General features: G+C 40.9%; 1 protein-coding gene across 2 annotated transcripts in view; it reads left to right on the forward strand.

Annotated features, from left to right (window-relative positions):
* Nucleotides 1-2,108: 2,108 nt before the first annotated feature.
* Nucleotides 2,109-20,416, forward strand: part of LOC133981510 (A disintegrin and metalloproteinase with thrombospondin motifs 20-like) — a 79,960-nt gene continuing 61,652 nt past the window's right edge. The window contains exons 1-9 of one of the 2 annotated variants that reach the window (XM_062420249.1): nt 2,109-2,199; nt 2,381-2,742; nt 7,007-7,175; nt 10,632-10,643; nt 13,727-13,748; nt 16,952-17,171; nt 18,930-19,013; nt 20,134-20,258; nt 20,356-20,396. In XM_062420249.1, the coding sequence (XP_062276233.1) occupies nt 2,109-2,199; nt 2,381-2,742; nt 7,007-7,175; nt 10,632-10,643; nt 13,727-13,748; nt 16,952-17,171; nt 18,930-19,013; nt 20,134-20,258; nt 20,356-20,396 (1,126 nt within the window). Of the gene's footprint in view, nt 2,200-2,380; nt 2,743-7,006; nt 7,176-10,631; nt 10,644-13,726; nt 13,749-16,917; nt 17,172-18,929; nt 19,014-20,133; nt 20,259-20,355; nt 20,397-20,416 lie in introns of both variants that reach the window. The other variant, XM_062420248.1, reaches the window with a different exon arrangement.

A 20,416-nucleotide genomic window follows, 5' to 3' on the forward strand; every position in this document is an offset into this window, starting at 1 on the left:
TAGAAAAAAACACCATTGGGATCCCTGCCTCATCTTTTTATGTGAATTCTGATGTGCATTGATTTCTCTACATAGGAAATAAAACATGTGATCAAGTTACCAAATAAAACCAAATATAAGTGGATTTTAGAGCCTGCCTCTCATACTGTAACTGTATGACCAGCATATCTACAATGTAGACAGGGCCATATCTGATCATGTAAAAGACCAACAAAGATTTGATGTGGCAAGCCAGTGTTTGGTCTACCACATCGTGTTCTTGGCTGAAATGTATCTAGTTCTTGTTTTTTCTTTTCCTTTGAATCAGAAAAGTTCATAGAGATACACAGGAGGATGGAGATAGAGAGACTTTTAAAAACTTGGAGACTAGATGTTTTGTGTCAAAGAAAGAGCTTCCAGGATCCAAAAGTGTTTCCGGTGAGCCCACCGAGTCTAATTACTCACAATGATGTGACATTAGTCTTCAAAGGACATGAAAAACAAGAATCCTTTCACACGTCCATCAACTTTGTGTTGGACTTCATGTGCCCAAATGATTAACGAGATGCTGACCACATCATGGCCAAGAAAATCTACTTCCTCCAATAGATGACAGTGAAAAATGGCTGATAATGCCCTCTGTGCTAATTATTTTGTGCTTTGATTGCCTAATATTTTCCCACGAGTTATATTACATACTACTGTGGATACACTAATAGTAGCCAAAATGATACATGAAATGCATAATATAATCAACATAAGCCTAAACATTAGGATGGAGTTGAAATATAATGATCTCATGAGCATCAGTGTGGATTACACAAACTCTTATTAAATTTAGGCCTACAGCCTCAGACCGGTGAGATATAACTAATCTTTAGACTATTACTTTAATATAGATATGAATTGAGATCAGCATATTAGCTATATAAGCTACACACTAAATTCCAAGTTTAGGTACACTTACATAAGTACATGCAGTGTAATCCAATATATCAGCCTTTCAAATAAACCCTTATGGATCTCATTATATTAGGTGTTAATTTATCTCCTCTTGCTTCTTATTACTACTTAACCAAGCAGAAAGAAAAATAACAGTGACATGACCCATAGTACAATCTGAAAAGTGTTTATAATATATATCCACCCATATTGTGAACAGTTTGTTTCTTTTAAGTATATTTTGTTCTGTCTATGGACAAAATGACCATCCCCTTGAATCAACACCTTTTGACTGAGTTTGGATAAAATAAGTAAATTATTCAAATTTGACATCAATATATGAGAATTCAGAAAACATGATCATTATACATCAGCAGAATTTTTTCATATGAACACCCCCAAACATTTCTTGCCCTAAATGTGTCAGTACTCTCTGGTGGAGATGGACTCCACCAATTTATCAGTCAATATCTACTGTGCAAACCCACTATGAACTTTATATAAGAATGTCTTGATACTTTATAGAAACATTATAATTTTTGCATTATAGGAGATTTTAAAATGAAGTCAACACAATGTGGTATTGCAGCTTTTTGATAGTAGCTACCTATCATACACATTTTTCACATTTACACATTATTTAGAACTCAATGTTGATGGCAAAACTAAAACATTGATCTCAAGAAGACTGTTGTTTTGGTGGATTTGTATACATTGAATGGCATTGTAACCTCCTTCCAGGGTTTTGTACTGCAGCGTACAAGACTGCCCCATGTGTGGTGGTCGAGGCGAACTCACCATTGGCTCGGGAGCCTATAGGGGCGTTGCTTGTCAGTTGGTGAGTGCTTAGGGTGCACGGGGTGTTCTAGGGATGGCTAAGGGAAAGTGTACTTGGCACTGATCCCTCCTTTCAGTATAGACTGTAGTTTACATCAGGCAGCATTTTTTTTGTAAGGGAGATGAATGTATCATAAATAGTTCGCGTTTATAGAGGGTAGTGGATGCATGTTTAACAATGCGATGAGGCCAGTGCACTTTGCAAGACTTGCGCTGCAGAGAGCCTCCGCAGATCCCACGACCTGTTGCTGACAAGCCGGGGAAAAGGAGAGGGAGAGGGGGAGCAGCTCGGGAAAGACAGAGGGTACTGCCTTGGAGACGACAGCCCGGCTTTCTTCGCGGAGGAAATCATGCAGTTTGCAATCTGGCTGGTTGGACTAATGTGTCATCTGTCAGCACTTGTCCGGGATTCTTTGCAACACCGATTGCATCCGAAACAAGGTAGGTTTTAATTTTAATTTATGACTACCGTTAAGCGATATTGTTGGAGGTGTCTTAACAGTACTCTGCGGTGTTTGAGAATGATGCCTGGTGTACAGTAGGGCTGCAGCTGCATTTATTACACTGCTGTTAATGCCGTTATTTTGTTTCTGGATCACAACTTTCTCTTACTTTTTTGCAGAAGGCTTCATCAAGCAACTGTCATCGTATGAAATCATCACCCCGCTTCGTGTGAATGACTTCGGAGAATCATTCCCCCACAAATTGCACTACAGAAGGAGACGGAGAAGTTTAAATGATGACCTTTCGGACTTACGGATTCACTACAGGATTGATGCGTTTGGGGAACGCTTTCATCTCAATATGACCGCAGACTCCGGCTTCATTGCTCCCTCTTACACAGTGACACACTTGGGAGCCGAACAGAGCAACGCCACGGACTTCCACTTCTATGAGCCAAGCGATATGCGCCACTGCTTTTTCCGAGGACACGTCAACGCCAAGAGCGAGTATCCCGCCGTCTTCAGTCTGTGCACTGGCCTTGTGAGTATTGACTTTTCCCTACCTTTAAAAGGTTTTTTTTTTTAGATGTTTTAATCAAGCGATGCTGACAGGCCTCCACGCTTTCTCTCATTTCAACGGATTTCATCCATGCATGTTCCAAGTAACCCGCAGCTTAAGTGAAGTGTGTAGGAGTGTAACAAGAGCAAGTGTTACTAGAATAATGTCACAGGGGAGGAGAGTATGCAACCCTGCATCCCAGCGCATGTGGGTGTGATGCTGCAGTTGCTCAGGACTGTCTGGGTATCAGGGTGGTGTTGTGGGGCTGATGGTAGCCTACAATAAGCGTCCAGTGCCCTTGCCCTGATCAGCTCCAGGGTTGCTGATCTGTAGCTGCTGTTTGACATCTGAGGAGAGAGCATATGGAAAGACAAATGTTCCCTACATGGATCAATAAAGTATGGGATGACATCTGTTGTATCATGCATGCTTTTTTTGTTGTTTCTGCAAGAAACCTCAAAAATCTTAAACAAAGTGTAAGAGAGTAGTCAATGAATTGATTTGCACATCAGTTCCAAACATTTGCTGACTCCAGCCTCTCATAGTTGACAATTAGATGCTTTTGTCTCTTTTATATTATTGTAAGTGGATTGCTTTTGTGTAAGGCTATTTAAAGACATTACCTTGGGTTTTGGGAAGTTGTTATGGGCATTTTTTCATAGTTTTTCACTTTTCATAGACTAAAAGTAATCAGGGCAACCATTTATGACAGTCATCATTACTCAAAGCCCCCAACAACAGACACAACCACTTAGTCAAAAACAGCTGTTGCTGTTGGTTTTTTGATGGCCCATTATCATATCTTTTGGATCTTACAGGTTGTAACAGTGCTTATTGGGTAGTAATGAGTTTACGGCCCCATTATAATATATGGGGATCCTGATGCCCAAGTCATTTAGTTTGCTGACTCTCGTGTGAGAGAATCTGATAAGTGCTGAAGGGGATGACTTCATGGGTCACATAAGGTTACTGGTCCAGGGGCAGGGGGTTGACCTCAGTCGCGCCAGCCGGATTCTGGTGTGGACTGTGGTGGGGGTGTTTGGCTGGCCACATGAACATAGACAGGCTTGGTGGACCACAGACTTGGATTCTTCCTCCCTGTCATAACCCCTATCAGTGACATAATCCTTATTTTAGATAGGTGCACTGCGTACAGTACAAGGATAGCATATTACAGAATAGGTATCAGCTGCACTGAGGCTTTTCTAAACAGTACATTCACAATGCATGTAGTGATTGTACTCCAGTTGAAACCTGGCACAATGATTTGAAATCATTGTGTATTATTAATTTGTGGAGATTGACTCTGATTTGGTAAAAAAAAAAAAAGAGACAGACAGCCAAGTAAGGTCTTTTTTCATGTTTGTATGGCAATTTAAGACATGAGGTATGCTGGAATTATCAGGGTAATAAGCCTTTAATTGCCCCTCTGCCCAACTTTGATGTATGACTCGCTTATCCAAACATGTTTGCATCCTTTTTCAAGAATCTTTGTTGGTTATCCGCATCATCACTCATTGAGAATGACAGGACAATAGAGACAGCACCAGAGGCTATTGGGTCATAAATGTGTCCGAATCTGATCACTGGGGCTTAATGGCCAGGCACATTTTGTTGGGATGAGGTCATTAAGGAATAATTAAGCCCTAAAACAAAAGGGTCATTCTAGAAAAAGCAGGTTCCCCTTTCGTCCAGAGTGACTTAAAGCCGTCCCCAGGGGGGAGTTGGGGGGTGGGGTTGAGGAGCTTTTGGCCTTTTCAAAGTGAGCTGTGATGGACAGAAAAGAGGAGAAATGCTGTGAAGAGCAGACAACCGCCAATGAAGGATGTGAGGAACTTAAGGATTGCTCACATCGTGGGAATGTTAGTTCCTGGAGAAGCTTGCTGTCTCACTCCACTCACATTATAAGTGTGTGGTGAGTCAGCCTGTCCTGAGAAATGATCTTCAATTCTAGCATCAAGTGGAGTACCTCTGTGTAAAGATCAGGCTCATGACACCTTTATGTCCTATTTAACTTTAGAGATTGACTGCAACTGTATGCCACTTCTGGATGACTCAGCACCCCCAGGATTTGAAAGTGTCTTTGTTGGATTTAATGAAACAGATGTGTGCCAACAGTCATTCCATCTATGTCATGAGTGTGACCTTGCTTCAAATAGAAGTCCCTCAGCTGTAAGGCCCAGTTCAGCACCCACTACTGAACAGCAACCATTGTGTCTGTCCAAACTTTTGCCAGATTTGCTGCTGAGCTAATGCTGGGAAACCCTGTAACATTGACAAAACAGAGCATTTGTCTGTTCAGCCTTTGGTTAACACCACATGAGAACTTAAGAACGGCATGACCGTAATCATCTAATTAAACTTAACTCACCACATATAGTGATTTACAAGATACAGGTAAACATTCACTAGTTCTTACTCTGAATGAATCATTTATTATGTGTACTTAACTACAACAGTAGTTGTAGTAAACCTGCACCATTCTTGTAATTAGTTAGAAGTATTTGTGCAGGAATAATTGAATAAAGTTTAAATTCTTACAACTAGGCAAGAAAAAACTGAATGTTTTTAGCTGACTTTTAATATAGATGAGAATTCCTCAGAGTGCTCCAAAAAGAGGAAATTTGACTGAGCCAACTCAATCTACTGATGAAGTTCATCTGATATGAATGAAAGCTCCAGAACAGTTAATAAAATAACCTTGTGGTGTTATTTCCAAGAGAACAGAATATTGTTTTTACATATAAAATGATTCATCTGACTGATTTTAGCTTTTTAGAAGTTATTGTCAATGATTGATTATCAAGGCATGTAAATGCTCTCAAGTAAACTCTTTAAAGTTGTATAATGTTATCTATATTTCTAACATAGATTTGAGAAATCCACCGTCAAATTGGTTCATACAGAAAATTGTCAACACATTGGGTGCACTTTGGGTGCACCATTGTATTTCCACAGTACAAACATATAGAATTTCAGTATGTCTCAGTTGCCCATATGATTTTGTGTGTGTGTACATCAGTCTAACTTGGGATAAAATATGTATTTCTTGAACAGGAACATAAAGTAATGATTGAATGAACTATATTTTGACTGCAGAGATACTTTAGTGAGTACCTCCATGTCAGTTTCAACTCTTGATAGATTTGTACAAACCCTCTCAGCACTTGTTGCTATACTACACAATTTTACTCAGTATCTGGACTATGTCAATACTTTGCTCCATTCCTGCATAGCAGCAACAATCTCATTCATTCCCACTGGCTTGTCAGTTGTGAGGGGATGATAGTGCTGCAGAACAGTATTGTGTGGAACATTAAGGCTCTGAGTGCCTTTTTCCAGTGCTGAGATTGTTTCTATTCTGTGTCATGTTTTCACAAGCTAGTCATTACACTGCAGCGCTGAACACATGTCGCACTCAAGGCCTGTAGCACTTTTGAGGACACATTGTAAATATGTGCGAGCCTACTAATCCCTCACCCTTTGAAAGACGCAAAGGAAAGGTACATAGACAGTTTGTGCACGTTTTCCATATCCGATTTGTATGTTTTCCATTGACAAATGTCCATCACTTCTGTGGATGGTTATGGAATAATGCTGCTTTAAAGATAACATTCCAGTGTCCAATATCCTGTTTAAGTGTGCACATGAAATTACCATACAAACACCATTGTGCCTCATGGCTGAGTGAGCTAAGAAGCTTTGTGAGGGACTGAGCTGCCAAATCAATATTAGCATTCCTCTGTCAGCAGCTCTGTCCATGTATAATGATGTCACTACTCCCAGTGTCAAGTTGTGAGGGGAAATGCGTTTTCACAGTAAGAATAATCACTCTAACTTAGCAGCCTGCATATTAAGATGTGAAATGGATTTCTGAATCCACTTACATGTGCATTGATTAATGTATAAAAGGATAAAACAATGTCTTGTGATTGTTCCTGATTACCATGGTTACACTTTCAACAATGACTGACAGCGCACTGTAGTGATGTTCTTTGACCTTTACAAGTCAGCATGTTCTTTCCATGTGCACCTGTCAAAAAACAGAGCTCATTCAAAAGCATGGAAATAATGTGCACAGTGGTGCCCAAGGGCAACACAGGATGGCTGCAATTAGACCTCAACTACTTAAATGAAACCATGCCATAACCTGTAAACTATAGCTACACATACTGTACAGTATTCACACATGTAAGCGCATGCTTCATACCAAAGCTGTCAATGACATCTCTTTTTTCTACTCTAGATTGGAACTTTTACGACACAACATGGCGAATACTTCTTGGAGCCCCTTTTGAATGCTGTCGGGGAGGAATATGATGACAAGCACAATAAACCTCATCTTATCTATCGACATGAGAGGAAGATGAACATCTCAAGTACCGAAAACAACACAGAACCCTGTGCTGCCTCAGGTAACAGACTACCTAAATATACTGCCTATAACCACTGTCTGACTTTCACCCACAAACACTTACCTCCTGATGACCTGCATTTAATCTTTGAACCACAGCAATAAAAACTGACTTAAAAAGTAAATTATACTCAGTCACGATCTTTGGCTTCCAGATTACTCAATAGATTTCAGCCTTGATTAAGGGGTGTTACTGAAAACTCCTCGATTTAATTAAGTAAAAAGCGTTCGAGCACTGCCTGGTGGTTTCACTCACATTCTGCTGAAGCATTCAGTGCCAGGTCTGTGGCGGACGCTCAAAGGAAAGGAATAATTACGTTTTAGTTTGCAGTTGTGATGAAAAGAATTGAAGAGGTTTTCTGCTTGGGAGGCTGCTTCAAAGTTCTCCCAATTTCATTTGAATTTTTATGGTTGAGGCCTTTAGGTGATGCAGAGGCCCTCAAGATAAAGCAGGGTGACTGAGTGGAGTTCACCATGATGGAGGGCCTTAGAGTCATCCTTGCAGGAATCTCTGTGGGCGGCCTTTGTTGTGCGATGCAATAAATCTTTTATGTGCAGACCGCTTGATTTGCTTGTTGTCTGAACCCAGCCATTGTCGCCTGGTGGTGGCTATTGTGTGCGGCGGCGGTTTAAAGAACTTGGAATGACCTGATGGGCCAGGCCAGTACCTCTTTAATATGCTTTGTCCTTTCATTCACTCAGCATGTGTGTGGTAAACAGAGACAGAGACATTTGGAGGGTCTCTCAGCCCCCACTCTGGGACACTTTTAAATATACTCTACTTGAAGACCTGTGAGTGTAGGCTTGGTGAATGACTTCTCACTTCCAAGCAACATCCATTATCCATTCAGTAATTGTCCCATAATATCTACTAAACCCTGAGATACATCTTAACTTTTATCTCATAACCTCATCTACAAACCAATAGATAATAAAAAAACAACAAACCTTTAGAAATGACATTCAGTATACAGCAGGGGATAGTAGGGAGGAGGATGCGTATATGGATGAGACACCTGTAGAGCTTCATCAAAGGGCAGCAGGTAAACAATGATCAGGAGGATTAAAAGAACCAGTGGGGCTGGGTTAGGACTGTGAGGTGTCCCAAGCTGCGACTCCTCAGCCTTATCAGATAGGCCCCTCTCCAGATGTGGTGATAAATGGGCTCTTTGAAGGCCAAACTGAGCCAAGACTAACAGGCCTCCTGTCTTTTTATGGGAAGGAGTGCAGTACACGTCCCTACTAGCAGGTTAGATGTAAACACTGACTTGGCGTGTGTCGTTCTGCTTGCAAAACACTTTTAGTTGTTTCTCCTGGTTTTAGATTTGGACATTTGTTTGCTGAGGATTCAAAACCTTTGACATTTTAATTGGATTAAATCTCAATGATTAGGATAAGCAACAGTGTTTTTGGACTGTACTCCTAAAACTAAACTGTACCTTGTATGTATGGTGAGATAGAGCATCTAGTGTATAATTTGCAAAGATGTTTCACTGCACTTGGATTGCAGTGAAAATCTAACTGGTCACCCAAAGCTGATCATTTCTCACTAGCATATTATGCCTGTTACCCAGTAAATGCACAGTTTTTCTCAAATGGATATATAGCAGTGAATTAGCTACATCAATATGTTTCTAATATTTTATCCACCTCCAGAATATTGGAGAATATTGCAATTCAATACAACTACAAATTACCACAAACTACAGCCTCCAAAATGATCCCAGAGTTTAGTGAACACCTCTTAGACACAATCTACTCAAAAACAAAATACTATAACCGTCATAAATGTATTTTTTATTATGGTTGGAATTTAAGAATGTGTATCTAGTAGATGGGTAGTTGGAAAAATGGTTGTGTATAGAACAGATAATTTCAGTTAACTTTAGTATAACCCCCACTGACCCTGATTCATAGTAAGTTAAGAAACAAAAGTTTCTGATTTATCTCATCACATAAATGATAGACCAAAGAACCAGTGGTATTAGTAGGGGGCAGATTCCTTTCCCAGTATCTCCTCTTTTTGAGGACCTATAAAAGCACTCTTTGTCAGGGTCAAGCCCTCTCTCTTTTTCTCTTTGTCTCTTTCTTTCTCCACTTTATGTTTCTGTGAAGAGGACTCTTGTCTTAAATCAAATTGCGAGCTAGAGTTTGAATGATGAAGGATTTGGCAGGTTTGGGACTTTGAAGAGGTTTGGGTGTTTAGAGGACTCCTGGGTCTGAAACATGCCAACCATTTGAGTTCGTCCACACACATGGAAATGCTAGATGGTTAACAATTTCTCAAATCTACTAGCCAGACAGTCTTTCCCTCTAAAATCTTTGTTTTGTAAATCCCATCTACTCACTGTGATTATTCATTTTCATACGCGTTTCTCTTTTCTATATCCAAAAGGAAACATCTTTTTGAGTAAGACAAAGATAAAACAAGTTGCGTTTTATCAAAGCTGACTTCCAGGAAACAAAATGTTTATCAGCAGAAAGATACTTCTGGTGAGATAAGCTTTTCCCTCAGATATGATGTCTCATGGGACTGCCTTCAGTGTGTTACAGACAATGTCAAAACAACAACTAGGACCTCTGTATCTTCCAAAGTTTCCAAAGTTTGTATAGCATCTGCACACCTTTGCAAAATTGTGTTGAAAGGAAAGGAAGGCTATGTTTCCACGAAGATGAAGTTAACAAAGAATATGTTTTGTTTTCAGCTCTGGGCTTGTCATCTCCAACACGTACGAATACTTGACTTTTTTGTACATATAACCTATGAAGTGTCAAAAACAGAGGGGCAATGATAAGGGCTTTTAAAGTGTTACCTTGATGGAAAATGATGGTTTGTTATTTCAGCAGTCATGACATGGCCATATACCTGTCTTCAGCTGCTTTTCTTCACCGTGTGTGTTCATGCGTTGTTGTGAAAGCATCATGTCATCATTCTATATGCTATTGAATGGATGTGAGTTATACTATATCTTGAATACAGAATTTCCAAAGACCAGCTACACCAAAAAAAAACACAACAGAGTAACACTACAAATCAGAAATTTAAAAGTAAATCAAGGTCTCATTGACTAACATTGCTAGCAACTGTACCGGTCGCCTGCCTGTATCAGCCAACCTGGGTGGCTTCTTTGCTGTTTAGAATACCTCCAGAGTATACAGTGTAGCTGTTGAGTGGGTGATTAATGTTTTAAAGTCACAGAGTGCTTTGTTGTGCCTGGTTCTGGCTTTTAAAAGCCTCTGGAGAAGAAGAATACTAGACTCAAATCACAACACAGCCCCGACCTTTAATGACACATTCTACGGGGTATCTGTCTCTGAGCTTGCATGTGAATCCCTGTGTCGTCCTTCAATGGAGATAGCCACGAGGATGAGGGTGGCTACAGATAGGGGCAGATTCTTCTCTCATTCTCTTTCCTTTGCGCTCTAAAATCCATGTGAAGACAAGCAGGAGACGGAGGGAAAGGGAGTTGTACAGTATCTCTTTCTTTCAGCTGTTGACTGCAAGTCTAAAGCTCTGCAGTGTCATGTATTGTATGAATTAGACACAGTGAATTGAATATGGACAGCTTGACAGCAAATATTACAATACCAGCTGAATACCCAAACACCAACGTTCCAGCGTTGGCTACGGGGTACTTCATCCGATTTCTTGGTTTGATGGCTAACTGAGGGCAGCTGGGACAGCAAAGTGACTGGCTTTGATGTGGCAATACTTGGCACACATGGCATCTGTGCCCCTTGACCCTCAACATAATCAGTGTATAGGATTCCCCCCTTGGTGCCCACTGTGTATACATGGTAGTTCAAATGCTAGCCTCAGGTTTTTGGTCAATGGGTTCATTTACATGGAAAAATGCCCTCCCCCGCCTGGGGTTTGAACTAGCCGACTTGAATCGTTGCCCGCTCTCCCTTTGCGCTTTCATGTATGTGAATGGAAGCACTTGTTGATTGTAACCTCACTTCCCTCTTTGTTTGGAGTCACTCACTGGACGGGTGGATGTGACCTTGAGTTTTTCCCCTCCTAGAGGTGTGTGGTTATTGGGCTTTCTGGCTTGTTTGCTGGGCCTCAGTTGGAACTATGTATGCATTAAGCTCTTTGTTTTCCTCTTACGTCGACTCTTGACAGAGGTCAGGAAAGGTGGCTAGTCAGAGTGTGATGGACGGACGCTGAACACTCAGACAACCTCTCTCACCTTTAGGGGTTCAGCTTTAGGTGGTGTGGAACTTCTGAATGTCAGATGGCTCCAAAAGGCTTAGCTGTGCTTTGTGCCCTCATGCCCCCTAGACGAACTGAACCTCCCCCATTCCAGGAAGCAACTATTGCTGCTGGGCAAAAACGTTTGTTTTGGGGCTTTTGTGTGCATACGTAGATGTGACTTGCTTGTGTATGTGTGTTTGTGAGAGCACAGGCATAGGAGTGCATGTCATCTCTCTGGCCTGTGAGTGGATGAAGGATCCCGCAGAATATCGGGAGTTGCTGACCGGGCACTGCAGAGGAATGGAGAAAAGAACTTCTTTCTTCATGTGTTTGAGCAGTCCTGGCCAGCGCTGCATGTGCCTGTCGTTCTTGCGCCAGAGGTTGGCAGAGGCCCCAGCCTCTTCCCAAGCTCTCACTGAATGCCTTTCTTCTTCTACACCTGCTTCTCTAAAGTAGCTTTCTCACCCATTGCCTTGCTATTGGCCTAGAAAAGAATCAGAATGTCTGACTTTTAAATATCCATTTCAGTGGACATGTTTGTCACATGAGTTTGTTTTGCTATCATGCAGTGTCTGCAAGTCTTCAGCCAAAGTGTGAAGTTCTGACTTGAGACTCTGTTTCATCATTGTCTCATATTTGTTAATAGTGTATGACAGATAGTGCAAGCAGCTAATAATAAGGTCCATTGCACTCATTGTCATCTGATTTTAAGATAACAGATACTTTGGACAGGTCCAAACAGAGCTAGGCAGCTATAGACAGTCTATAACTTTAATAGCTGCCATGTGTCTGCCTGCCTTGAGGCCTCAGCCCTATTGAACTCTGCGTGTTGTGTTGTCTCGGGAGTTCCCGTGACAGATTCCAGCTGGGGCTATTTTCTGCCACTGTCTACTGTCTGGGCATTCTTAACAGATGGGGACTGATTGGAATGGTTAGAGTGACTTGAGTGACAGAATTGACTGTATGGTGGCATGGATGACAGTCAGAGGTTAGAGGGGGTGACAGGTGACCAACAGTTTCCCACTGAGATGGACTGGGGAGAGGCAGTGCCGAGAGCTGGGCAGTGAAACATTAGTGTCGTCGCCTGCAGCTCTGGTTATTTATCATCTGAGAGGCCTGACATCTCTCAAAACTGTGGACCTGCTTTGTTTATGTCAAGGCAAAATGATTTGTTTCAGGATTTTAAAAGTATGGATGAGATGTAATAACTTCTTCCATACTGACTGTTTGAAGAAGCATAATTTATTAATCCTATTAAATTTAAAATAGTTTGTTTTATTGAACAATAGAAACACACTTTTTTATCTGGGATCATGACAACATTGTCCAAAAACTCAATTTTACTTCTTGAATTCTTGAAGTTTTTTTCTGTTTCTCAGATCTCAGCAGTTAAACTGGTGAGTGCAATTTTATTTCTAACAATAGATCCTAATTCAGGTGCAGATGTGCAAACATCTTCTATTACGATTGTGCAGCCTTGGGTGAGGTTGGTGGAAGTATGCGCTCTCAGTGTTTGGATAGTATAAGTTAGGTTAATATGCTTTCTCAAATCTTAATGTTGGAGGACTCCCAGCTTGAACCTGACAAAAGAAAACACTCTTGGGCCCCTGCCCATCATTAGGAGTCCAGATCCATAAGTAGTATTTTGTCTCCTCAGAGGAGGTCTGCTACTCCAAACACATTCTTTAACAGACCACCATGCTGTTTTTAGCATGTCTCCGGAGTGAAAATAACAACTGAACTCAGAGCACTGTAAGTGTACAAAGCCCAATGTCTTCCAATGAGGTCAAAAGTCATGCCACTTAACTTTTAAAAGCCTTCTTCAGCAGCAACAATTAGCTGTCTCTGCTTCTCTCTGTCTGTCTAAATTGTGCCTCTGTCTGCAGGAGTTGTACTGTTATTTAAAGGGGGCGGGGTGATTGAGGTTTGAGGTTTTTATAGCTTTCCAGTAGTGTTACATATGTATTCAAATCCGTATATTTTAGCCTCAAAATACTTTTTTCCCTTGCCCTTCTAAAAACATTTCCCCATGTAACTTGGCGTGGGTTTCAGCATAATTTTTATAATGACATTGCTATATAAATCCTCTAGCCTGTCTCCCTAGCACCAAGGCCAGCATTTGCCATGGGCTCAAAAGAGCAATGAGCTCCCTGGCTCTGGCTGTTTGGCGATGGGAGAGGAGAGCTTTCTTCCATCTCCGAGCTCAAATCTTCCAAGCTAACGCTTTCATCATTCTCCATGCTTACATACTCACTGATCAACATGTGTGTGTTCGGGTAGGGGGGGGGGCATACAGATGGCGTTGCCCTTTAAACTGCAATAATCAGAGTATCTGACCTCATATACAACCAAAGCACTACCTATATTCAATATAAGGTACAATGTCTATTTAATTGGCACCTGAGGAATAGTGTGCTTCAACTCTCAGTGGACCATTGTAGAAGAATGTTAATTAGTTCAACAATGAAATGTGTGTTCCCCATTGTTGGGCTCTTGGCATTGATACCTCTGACTGAACTGAAGGCAAGTCAAAGAGCAACTCTTTGACCTAGACTGAAATTGAATCTCAATGAGATCATTTTGGAAAGGCTGTAGTACATGGATGTGCTCAAGCAGAAAGTGCATAACCTTAAAGATTGTGTACAAGCATAAAAATGTGCCCATACAATAATAAATGCTTATATACGCATCTGTATGTGTTCAGACCTAGCTTAAAAACTTGAAATATGTATAAAACTGTCATAATGTGTTGGGAATACTTGTGTGCAATTGAACATGTTATTGAGTGAGTAGATAAACATTTGTAATATTTGTTGTGTTTGATTATCTTTTGGCACGAAGATGAAAATAATTTTTGCTTAGCTTATAAGTCAAGTAGGCGTTAGAGCAGAGAAGTGTGGGTCTGTTTTAGCTATGTGCATTCTGGAGCCAACCAAATTACAACATTTATAAATGCTTACACTCATGCTGTGCAGGGCTCCTTTCATTATTCTCTGTTTTGAGAACTGTTGGAGATCGGTTTTATAGGCTCATGCTTGTGAAATTAGTGCTCGTGTAAAACAAAAATGGAATATATCACATTTTGATCTTTGACTATGAATTCAAAAAAAGATGTTGATGTGTATGTGATGTAGCTGAATTGGTGCCCATTGCCCAGTGGGTGATGTAATGTCTATGTGTGTCCAATGGGTCAGGGCAGTCACCCCTGTCTTCTCATGGTGTAAGTAGCAGCTCACTACCTAGTGAGAGGGGGATTTGAACCTAAGGCGATTTGGGAAAGGTTGTGTGTGGCTAATCTGCACTGATTCAAAGGCTATTATAAGAGAGATCATATTTTCACCTCTTCCTCTTCTTTTTTTTCATCTCACACTTCCTTGTTCTGAGACTTAACACAAATTTCTGTAGATGTAGATACTCCTCTGTGCGTTGATAATCCCTTTGATGTCTGCAGTGATGAGTCTGTTTAAGAGGTTTAGTGAAGGGTTGGCCTCAGAGAGATTTTTCCTGGAAGATACAAAGCTCTGTTCTGGCCTTGCTGGCCGGGCGGTGTGCACGGGCACAGGCGAGCTTGGCGCTGACTTGGATGCTGGTGCTGGCAAGGGGCTGGGCCTCACGGCGGCAAGAGCTGTCTGCCATTGTGCCAGGGATTCACGCTCCGCCTCGTGTGCCCGCTGGGGGCATCGCTTGAATAATCTCAGAGTGCTCAACACGTTTAGTTTTTTTTTTTTTTTTGCTTTCCTCTGACCTAACAGTTACACACAATCTCTCTCTGTCTGACTGTCTGGAAAGATTGAGTGTTGAAGAGACAATGGAGCACTTCACTATAATTGGGTTATCCAAAGTTGAGGAGGTTGTTTAGGATGACGGACTCCAAACTATGCTTGGCTCGTAAACAAAGAAAGTCATATAATGTTCACTGAATGTTATTTCATGTATAAATTATAATGCTTTAATTATTTAATGTGCACACGTGTCCTTAAAAGCTGCGGAAAGTGCTGCAGAACTTTAGTTAACATAAAATAAAAATCATTAAATCATTAACGCAATACAAACCACATTTATACACATTTTTACATTAATTGAGGAAATAATAGATTTGCTTCCAGTTTGTGAACACTAGAACAAAATGCTTTTGTGTAATAAAAAGAATCAGAAATTGTCAATCAAATCTCAGTTTGTGCCTTTTCAGCTTCTGTGTCAATGTGTTTGTATGATTTGGTGGCTTGTGGCTGATGAAAAACTGAGAGATGGCAGAAACTACTGCAAGCAATCTTTCATACTTACATCACACATGGTTATGCATCAGTGCAGATCTGGACAACATAATGGCCTGTATGCAGATACTCAAACCTCAAATTGCCTGTTTCAACAAAAAAATCATCCAATGCTAATAAATTATCCATCTTGGCTGAAACAGTTCAACACTCAGACTACACAGAAGATTTTGATGTGTTATTCTTTAACTTGATTAATGATGCTGAAGGAGATTTCTCATAACAAAAATATATCAGTTCGTTTTACGTTTGGGGTGGTTTGCTGGTCAGTAACAGGCATACTCTGCAGCTGTCTCTCCTAAACAAAATCACCTTTTTATGTGGAGCTTTCCTGTGTGTTCCCTCTCTGGTCCCCCTGGTCTAACTGTGCATTCCCCAGACTCTGTCAGGCTACAGCCGTAAGAAACATCTCCATGGACAGATATTATATGTACATGTAATTAAGTCTGACCTTAACCTTTGTAGTTTTCTCTTTTCCCTTTTCCCCAAAGAAACAAGCCTCATGCTTTCCTGATCTCTCCCACTGTTTCCCCTCTTTTAACTTTATCATGGTAAAGGAATCTATGGCTCATAGTCAGCTCAACACGTGCAGTTCAGCTGAGGAAATGCCAGTTGAGTATGCACAGCATATTATATGGCTGTTATCCCAGTTTTTTTCCGCCTGTTTGAAGCAGTTGTTAAAGGTGTTCAGCTCTGGCCTATAAATGGGACCGTTTCATTTTGGCATTACATTTATTTGATTTGTTGCTTTCTGAAAGGATTGTCCACATTTTATGCAAGTTTCAGATAAGATATTGGTCAGGGTTAGAGATGGGATAATTCTAAGCAATTTTATATACCCTTGTGGGTCGTACACTGAGGCTAGTCCCTCTGTGAGTTTGTAAAATGTTTGTTTGTATGGCTTGCACTTGGGTATGGGGAGTGCAGACTGCCTGGCCTGTAAACTCTTAGTCTCAAAGCTCACCAGTGTGCTCACCTTGTGTCTCCTGGTACAACTGTTTTCCTGAACTCTGGAAGGACACAGTCATTTATGGCAGGTTTTTGCTATGGAAGTCCAGCTTGCCTCTGTTATGTCATTGAAATTCAGCTAAGCTAAAAGCCATGGCTCTTAACTGTAGATGTACCATGCTCTCTGATGAAATGCCTATGTAACATGAGGTGGTGGATGTCCAGGGTGAAATAATTTGAGTGTGTGATAATGAACACTTTCATTTTCAAACATCTATTTCTCTCCATATAATCACTTCCATCACTTTCCTGTCTTAAAACAGAGGACTCCAAGAGGCCTGTCTCTTTTGAGAGCAGAGGGAATATGGGAGGGGAGCTGGACAATATCAGAGCCACAGTAGACGATCAACACAATTATGACAACAACTCCACCGGCACACACCCCAAATCCCAGCGGAGACGCAAGCGTTTCCTCTCATACCCTCGCTACGTTGAGCTGATGGTGACAGCGGACGTTAAAATGGCACGTCACCATGGACGCAACCTAGAGCACTACATCCTAACAATCATGTCAGTAGTAAGTAAAATAATGTTTCTTAAAATTACATTTTGTTTTAGTGTGGAAGATGTATTTTTGTGCTGTATTATTAGATGATTTGTTGTGTGTTTCTAGTGGGATATCCCTCGATCCCTCGGTAGATATATACACATATATGCATGCATATTGACCTCTACATGAGTCCCATATCTGGCTGGGAGACTAATCAAGCCAAGTAACATTGTGAATGACTCTCTGTACATATGTTATAGTAAGAGTGTTGGGGGAGTCTCTGTTTTGTGTCAAAGCAGGATAAGTTATCAATTGAACTGAACTGTGTGCACCTTCCACTGTCTCTCAGCAGTATGACAGACTTAATGTTCACAACACTCCTTAACTTATAAAGAAGTAATGATTGTCAGTGGAGTGTTGTCCTTAAGGAAGGATGATAGGGTACAGTGAATGTTATAAAGCATTGTGCCAACTTTGAAGTCCCAACATTAGACCTGCAATGCTTCTATCTGAAGACACACACATTTTTTCTGTTTTTTTCCCTCTTTCACATCCTGTCAGTTACTTGAGCCACGATTTAACCAAACCTGCAGACATATTATAGAGCCATTTTAAGCAGAACAGAGAAATCCACCAAGTCTGATGCATGCCATGGTGCTAACCCTCTGAGCTTTTTAGGTATTTTCCATACTGATGAAGTGCCTGTTGTTGAATATATTTGGCTGACATTCAGGGACGTAGCTAGGATTCTAGAAATACTAAGGTAATGAGGCTGCATTTATCTGATCAAGGACTGCAGATGGAAAGTAGCTAACTAAAATGCATCTCTTCTCTTCATACTTTATGTTTGAGATTTATAGTGTTTGTGCACGGTGCCTGTGAAATACATTTAATAAAATTTAAATTAAAATCATTCAAATTCCCCCAGAAGAACACCATCAACCTACAACATTTTGAAACACTCAAAAGTCTTTAGATTTTTTTGTTTTGATTATTTCAGTGTTTTGCCTCATAGATAATTTTTAAAAACCTAAACCAATATCAGAATCAGCTTTTAAAACCCCAGAGATTCCCTAAAATATTACTACTATAGCTACGAAAGTACACACAGCCCTGTTGGCATTGTTGTAATTTTTGGTTTGGTGGTTTTGGTTTACAATAATATGAATTGGGACGAGAGCACACAGAACAAGGTCTTGTGGCACAGTTGGACTAAGGGCATGCAAAGATTGGCTCCCTTTGCCCACTCTGAACAGGCCTTGGCCACATTTGTCTCCCCCCAGGCTAAGACAAGCTAAATGTTTATAGTGGACTAATGAGTTCCTGTCTGGAGGCCGCTCACGGCCTCAGGAGACCGCTGGACGACCGTGACAAGGGTGCAGCAGAGAAGCAAGAGAGGGGAAAGTAACAGAGGGAATGTTTTGCTGTCTTCACAGTGGGGCTTTGAGGTCCAGCTTTGCTGACGTTTCACATTTGTTGCTGGGTCCAGGTTTTAGTTTATTTTTTCTTTGCTAAAGTCCATGCGGGAAATGTAATTGGTTCTAATACCCTGTTGATTAAACTTACCCTGAAGGAGACATTTTTTCTTTCTTTTGCCTTCACTGAACTGTTGCTATTTTGATTAAACCTCATGGAGATTAACCAAAAAAAGCAACAGCTGTATTTTCTTAATCCAAGTACTGAGTTAAATACAATACACTAGCTTTTATACTGTCCCTATCTGTCCTCTGGTTCAGGTTAGTGGAGGTTTGCATTTTTTGTCTGTGTGTTTTGTCTTTGTTACAGGTAGCGGCAGTGTACAAAGACCCCAGCGTAGGAAACCTCATCAACATCGTGATTGTCAAGCTAGTCATCGTCCACAATGAACAGGTGAGTGCATAGTCTTGAATGCTCACAGTATCCACGTCTCCAATATGGCTGACGTCAGTGCAGGTGTCCCTAGCCTGGCCTTTTCTCTGTGGGGCCTGTTTGAAAGGACACTGCCTGCCTTGTCAGTCTCAAGTCTCAGGAGAGGTCTCTGTGGAAAACAAACGATACTATAGTGAGGCAGCTAGCCACCTGCACATGAGATGATGCAGAAGAGGCTTGCTGTAGCTTGTTTGGTCACTGTACTTGATTCTTAAATAGTAAAATTAATTTCAGGTATATGCCAAACTTGGTATTAATCCCATATTATGACAACATTTTACTCACCACCTCGGTTATAGAGTGCGTTGATCAGGGTAAAGAATGTGAGCCTCCTGCAAATCATCTCATGTGTGTCCAAGATACAGATAATAAGTCTCCTGAACACCACTTTTGATGTTGTGGTAAACTAAATAGCAGAGCATATCCATTTCTGGGTTAACAGACCGGCTGACTTGACGTGTGTATGTGTACTAATGCAAGGATGCTCGTTTGGTTACATTGATGTGAGGTTGTGGCTCGCTGTGTATTTAGTATCTGTGTATGCCAGACAAGTAATAGTATTTGAGAAGATGGTTTGTTTCTGCCAGTTTCCAAATGAGTATAATAAAATAACAAGGAACAAAGTAAGACTAAATGATTGCTTAACGCTATGCAAACTGTTCCATATATCAAGGAACACTGTCTGGCAGACAACATTTCAAAATTACTGACCATCTTGCATCAGATCTACAGCTGTTCCTAGAAGTGGTGTAAGAGCGATGCTTTGTAGTTCCCTTAAAATTTCTTGAGGACTATTTTTTGTGTTTACTTCGGTCTAACTCAAAGACAAGTGGTTGACATGAATTCTGCTCCTTAACTGAAGTTGTTTGGAAAGCTGCAGGAGTCTCCTGATCTGTGCCCCGATCTACTGTATGTCATTCTGATTTTTTAAGACCACTTAGAGAATATGAAAGTTTGACAAATCTGAGATACTCTTTTGAAATGAGACTTTACTTACTACAATTACTACAACCCTTACAATATTGCTGTTGGTGCGCCGAGTTTCTTGGTCACATTTCCATTGGTGTTTCACTCATAACAGGAAGGGCCCACAGTGAGTTTCAATGCTGCCACTACTCTCCACAACTTCTGCGTCTGGCAGCAGAGCCAAAATGTCCAGGATGACAGCCATCCTTCTCACCATGACACTGCACTCCTCATCACCAGGTACATACTTACCTCCTACCCTCACTATGAAAGCAAAAGCAAGTGTTTCTCAAGCTTCATAGAATAGTAAAAGCATTGTATGTATTTTTTTTTCCAGGGAAGACATCTGTCGTGCGAAAGATAAATGCGACACGTTAGGTAAACATTTGCTGTTCTCT

The sequence above is a fragment of the Scomber scombrus genome, chromosome 6, assembly GCF_963691925.1.
Source record: "Scomber scombrus chromosome 6, fScoSco1.1, whole genome shotgun sequence".
Lineage (NCBI taxonomy): Eukaryota > Metazoa > Chordata > Actinopteri > Scombriformes > Scombridae > Scomber > Scomber scombrus.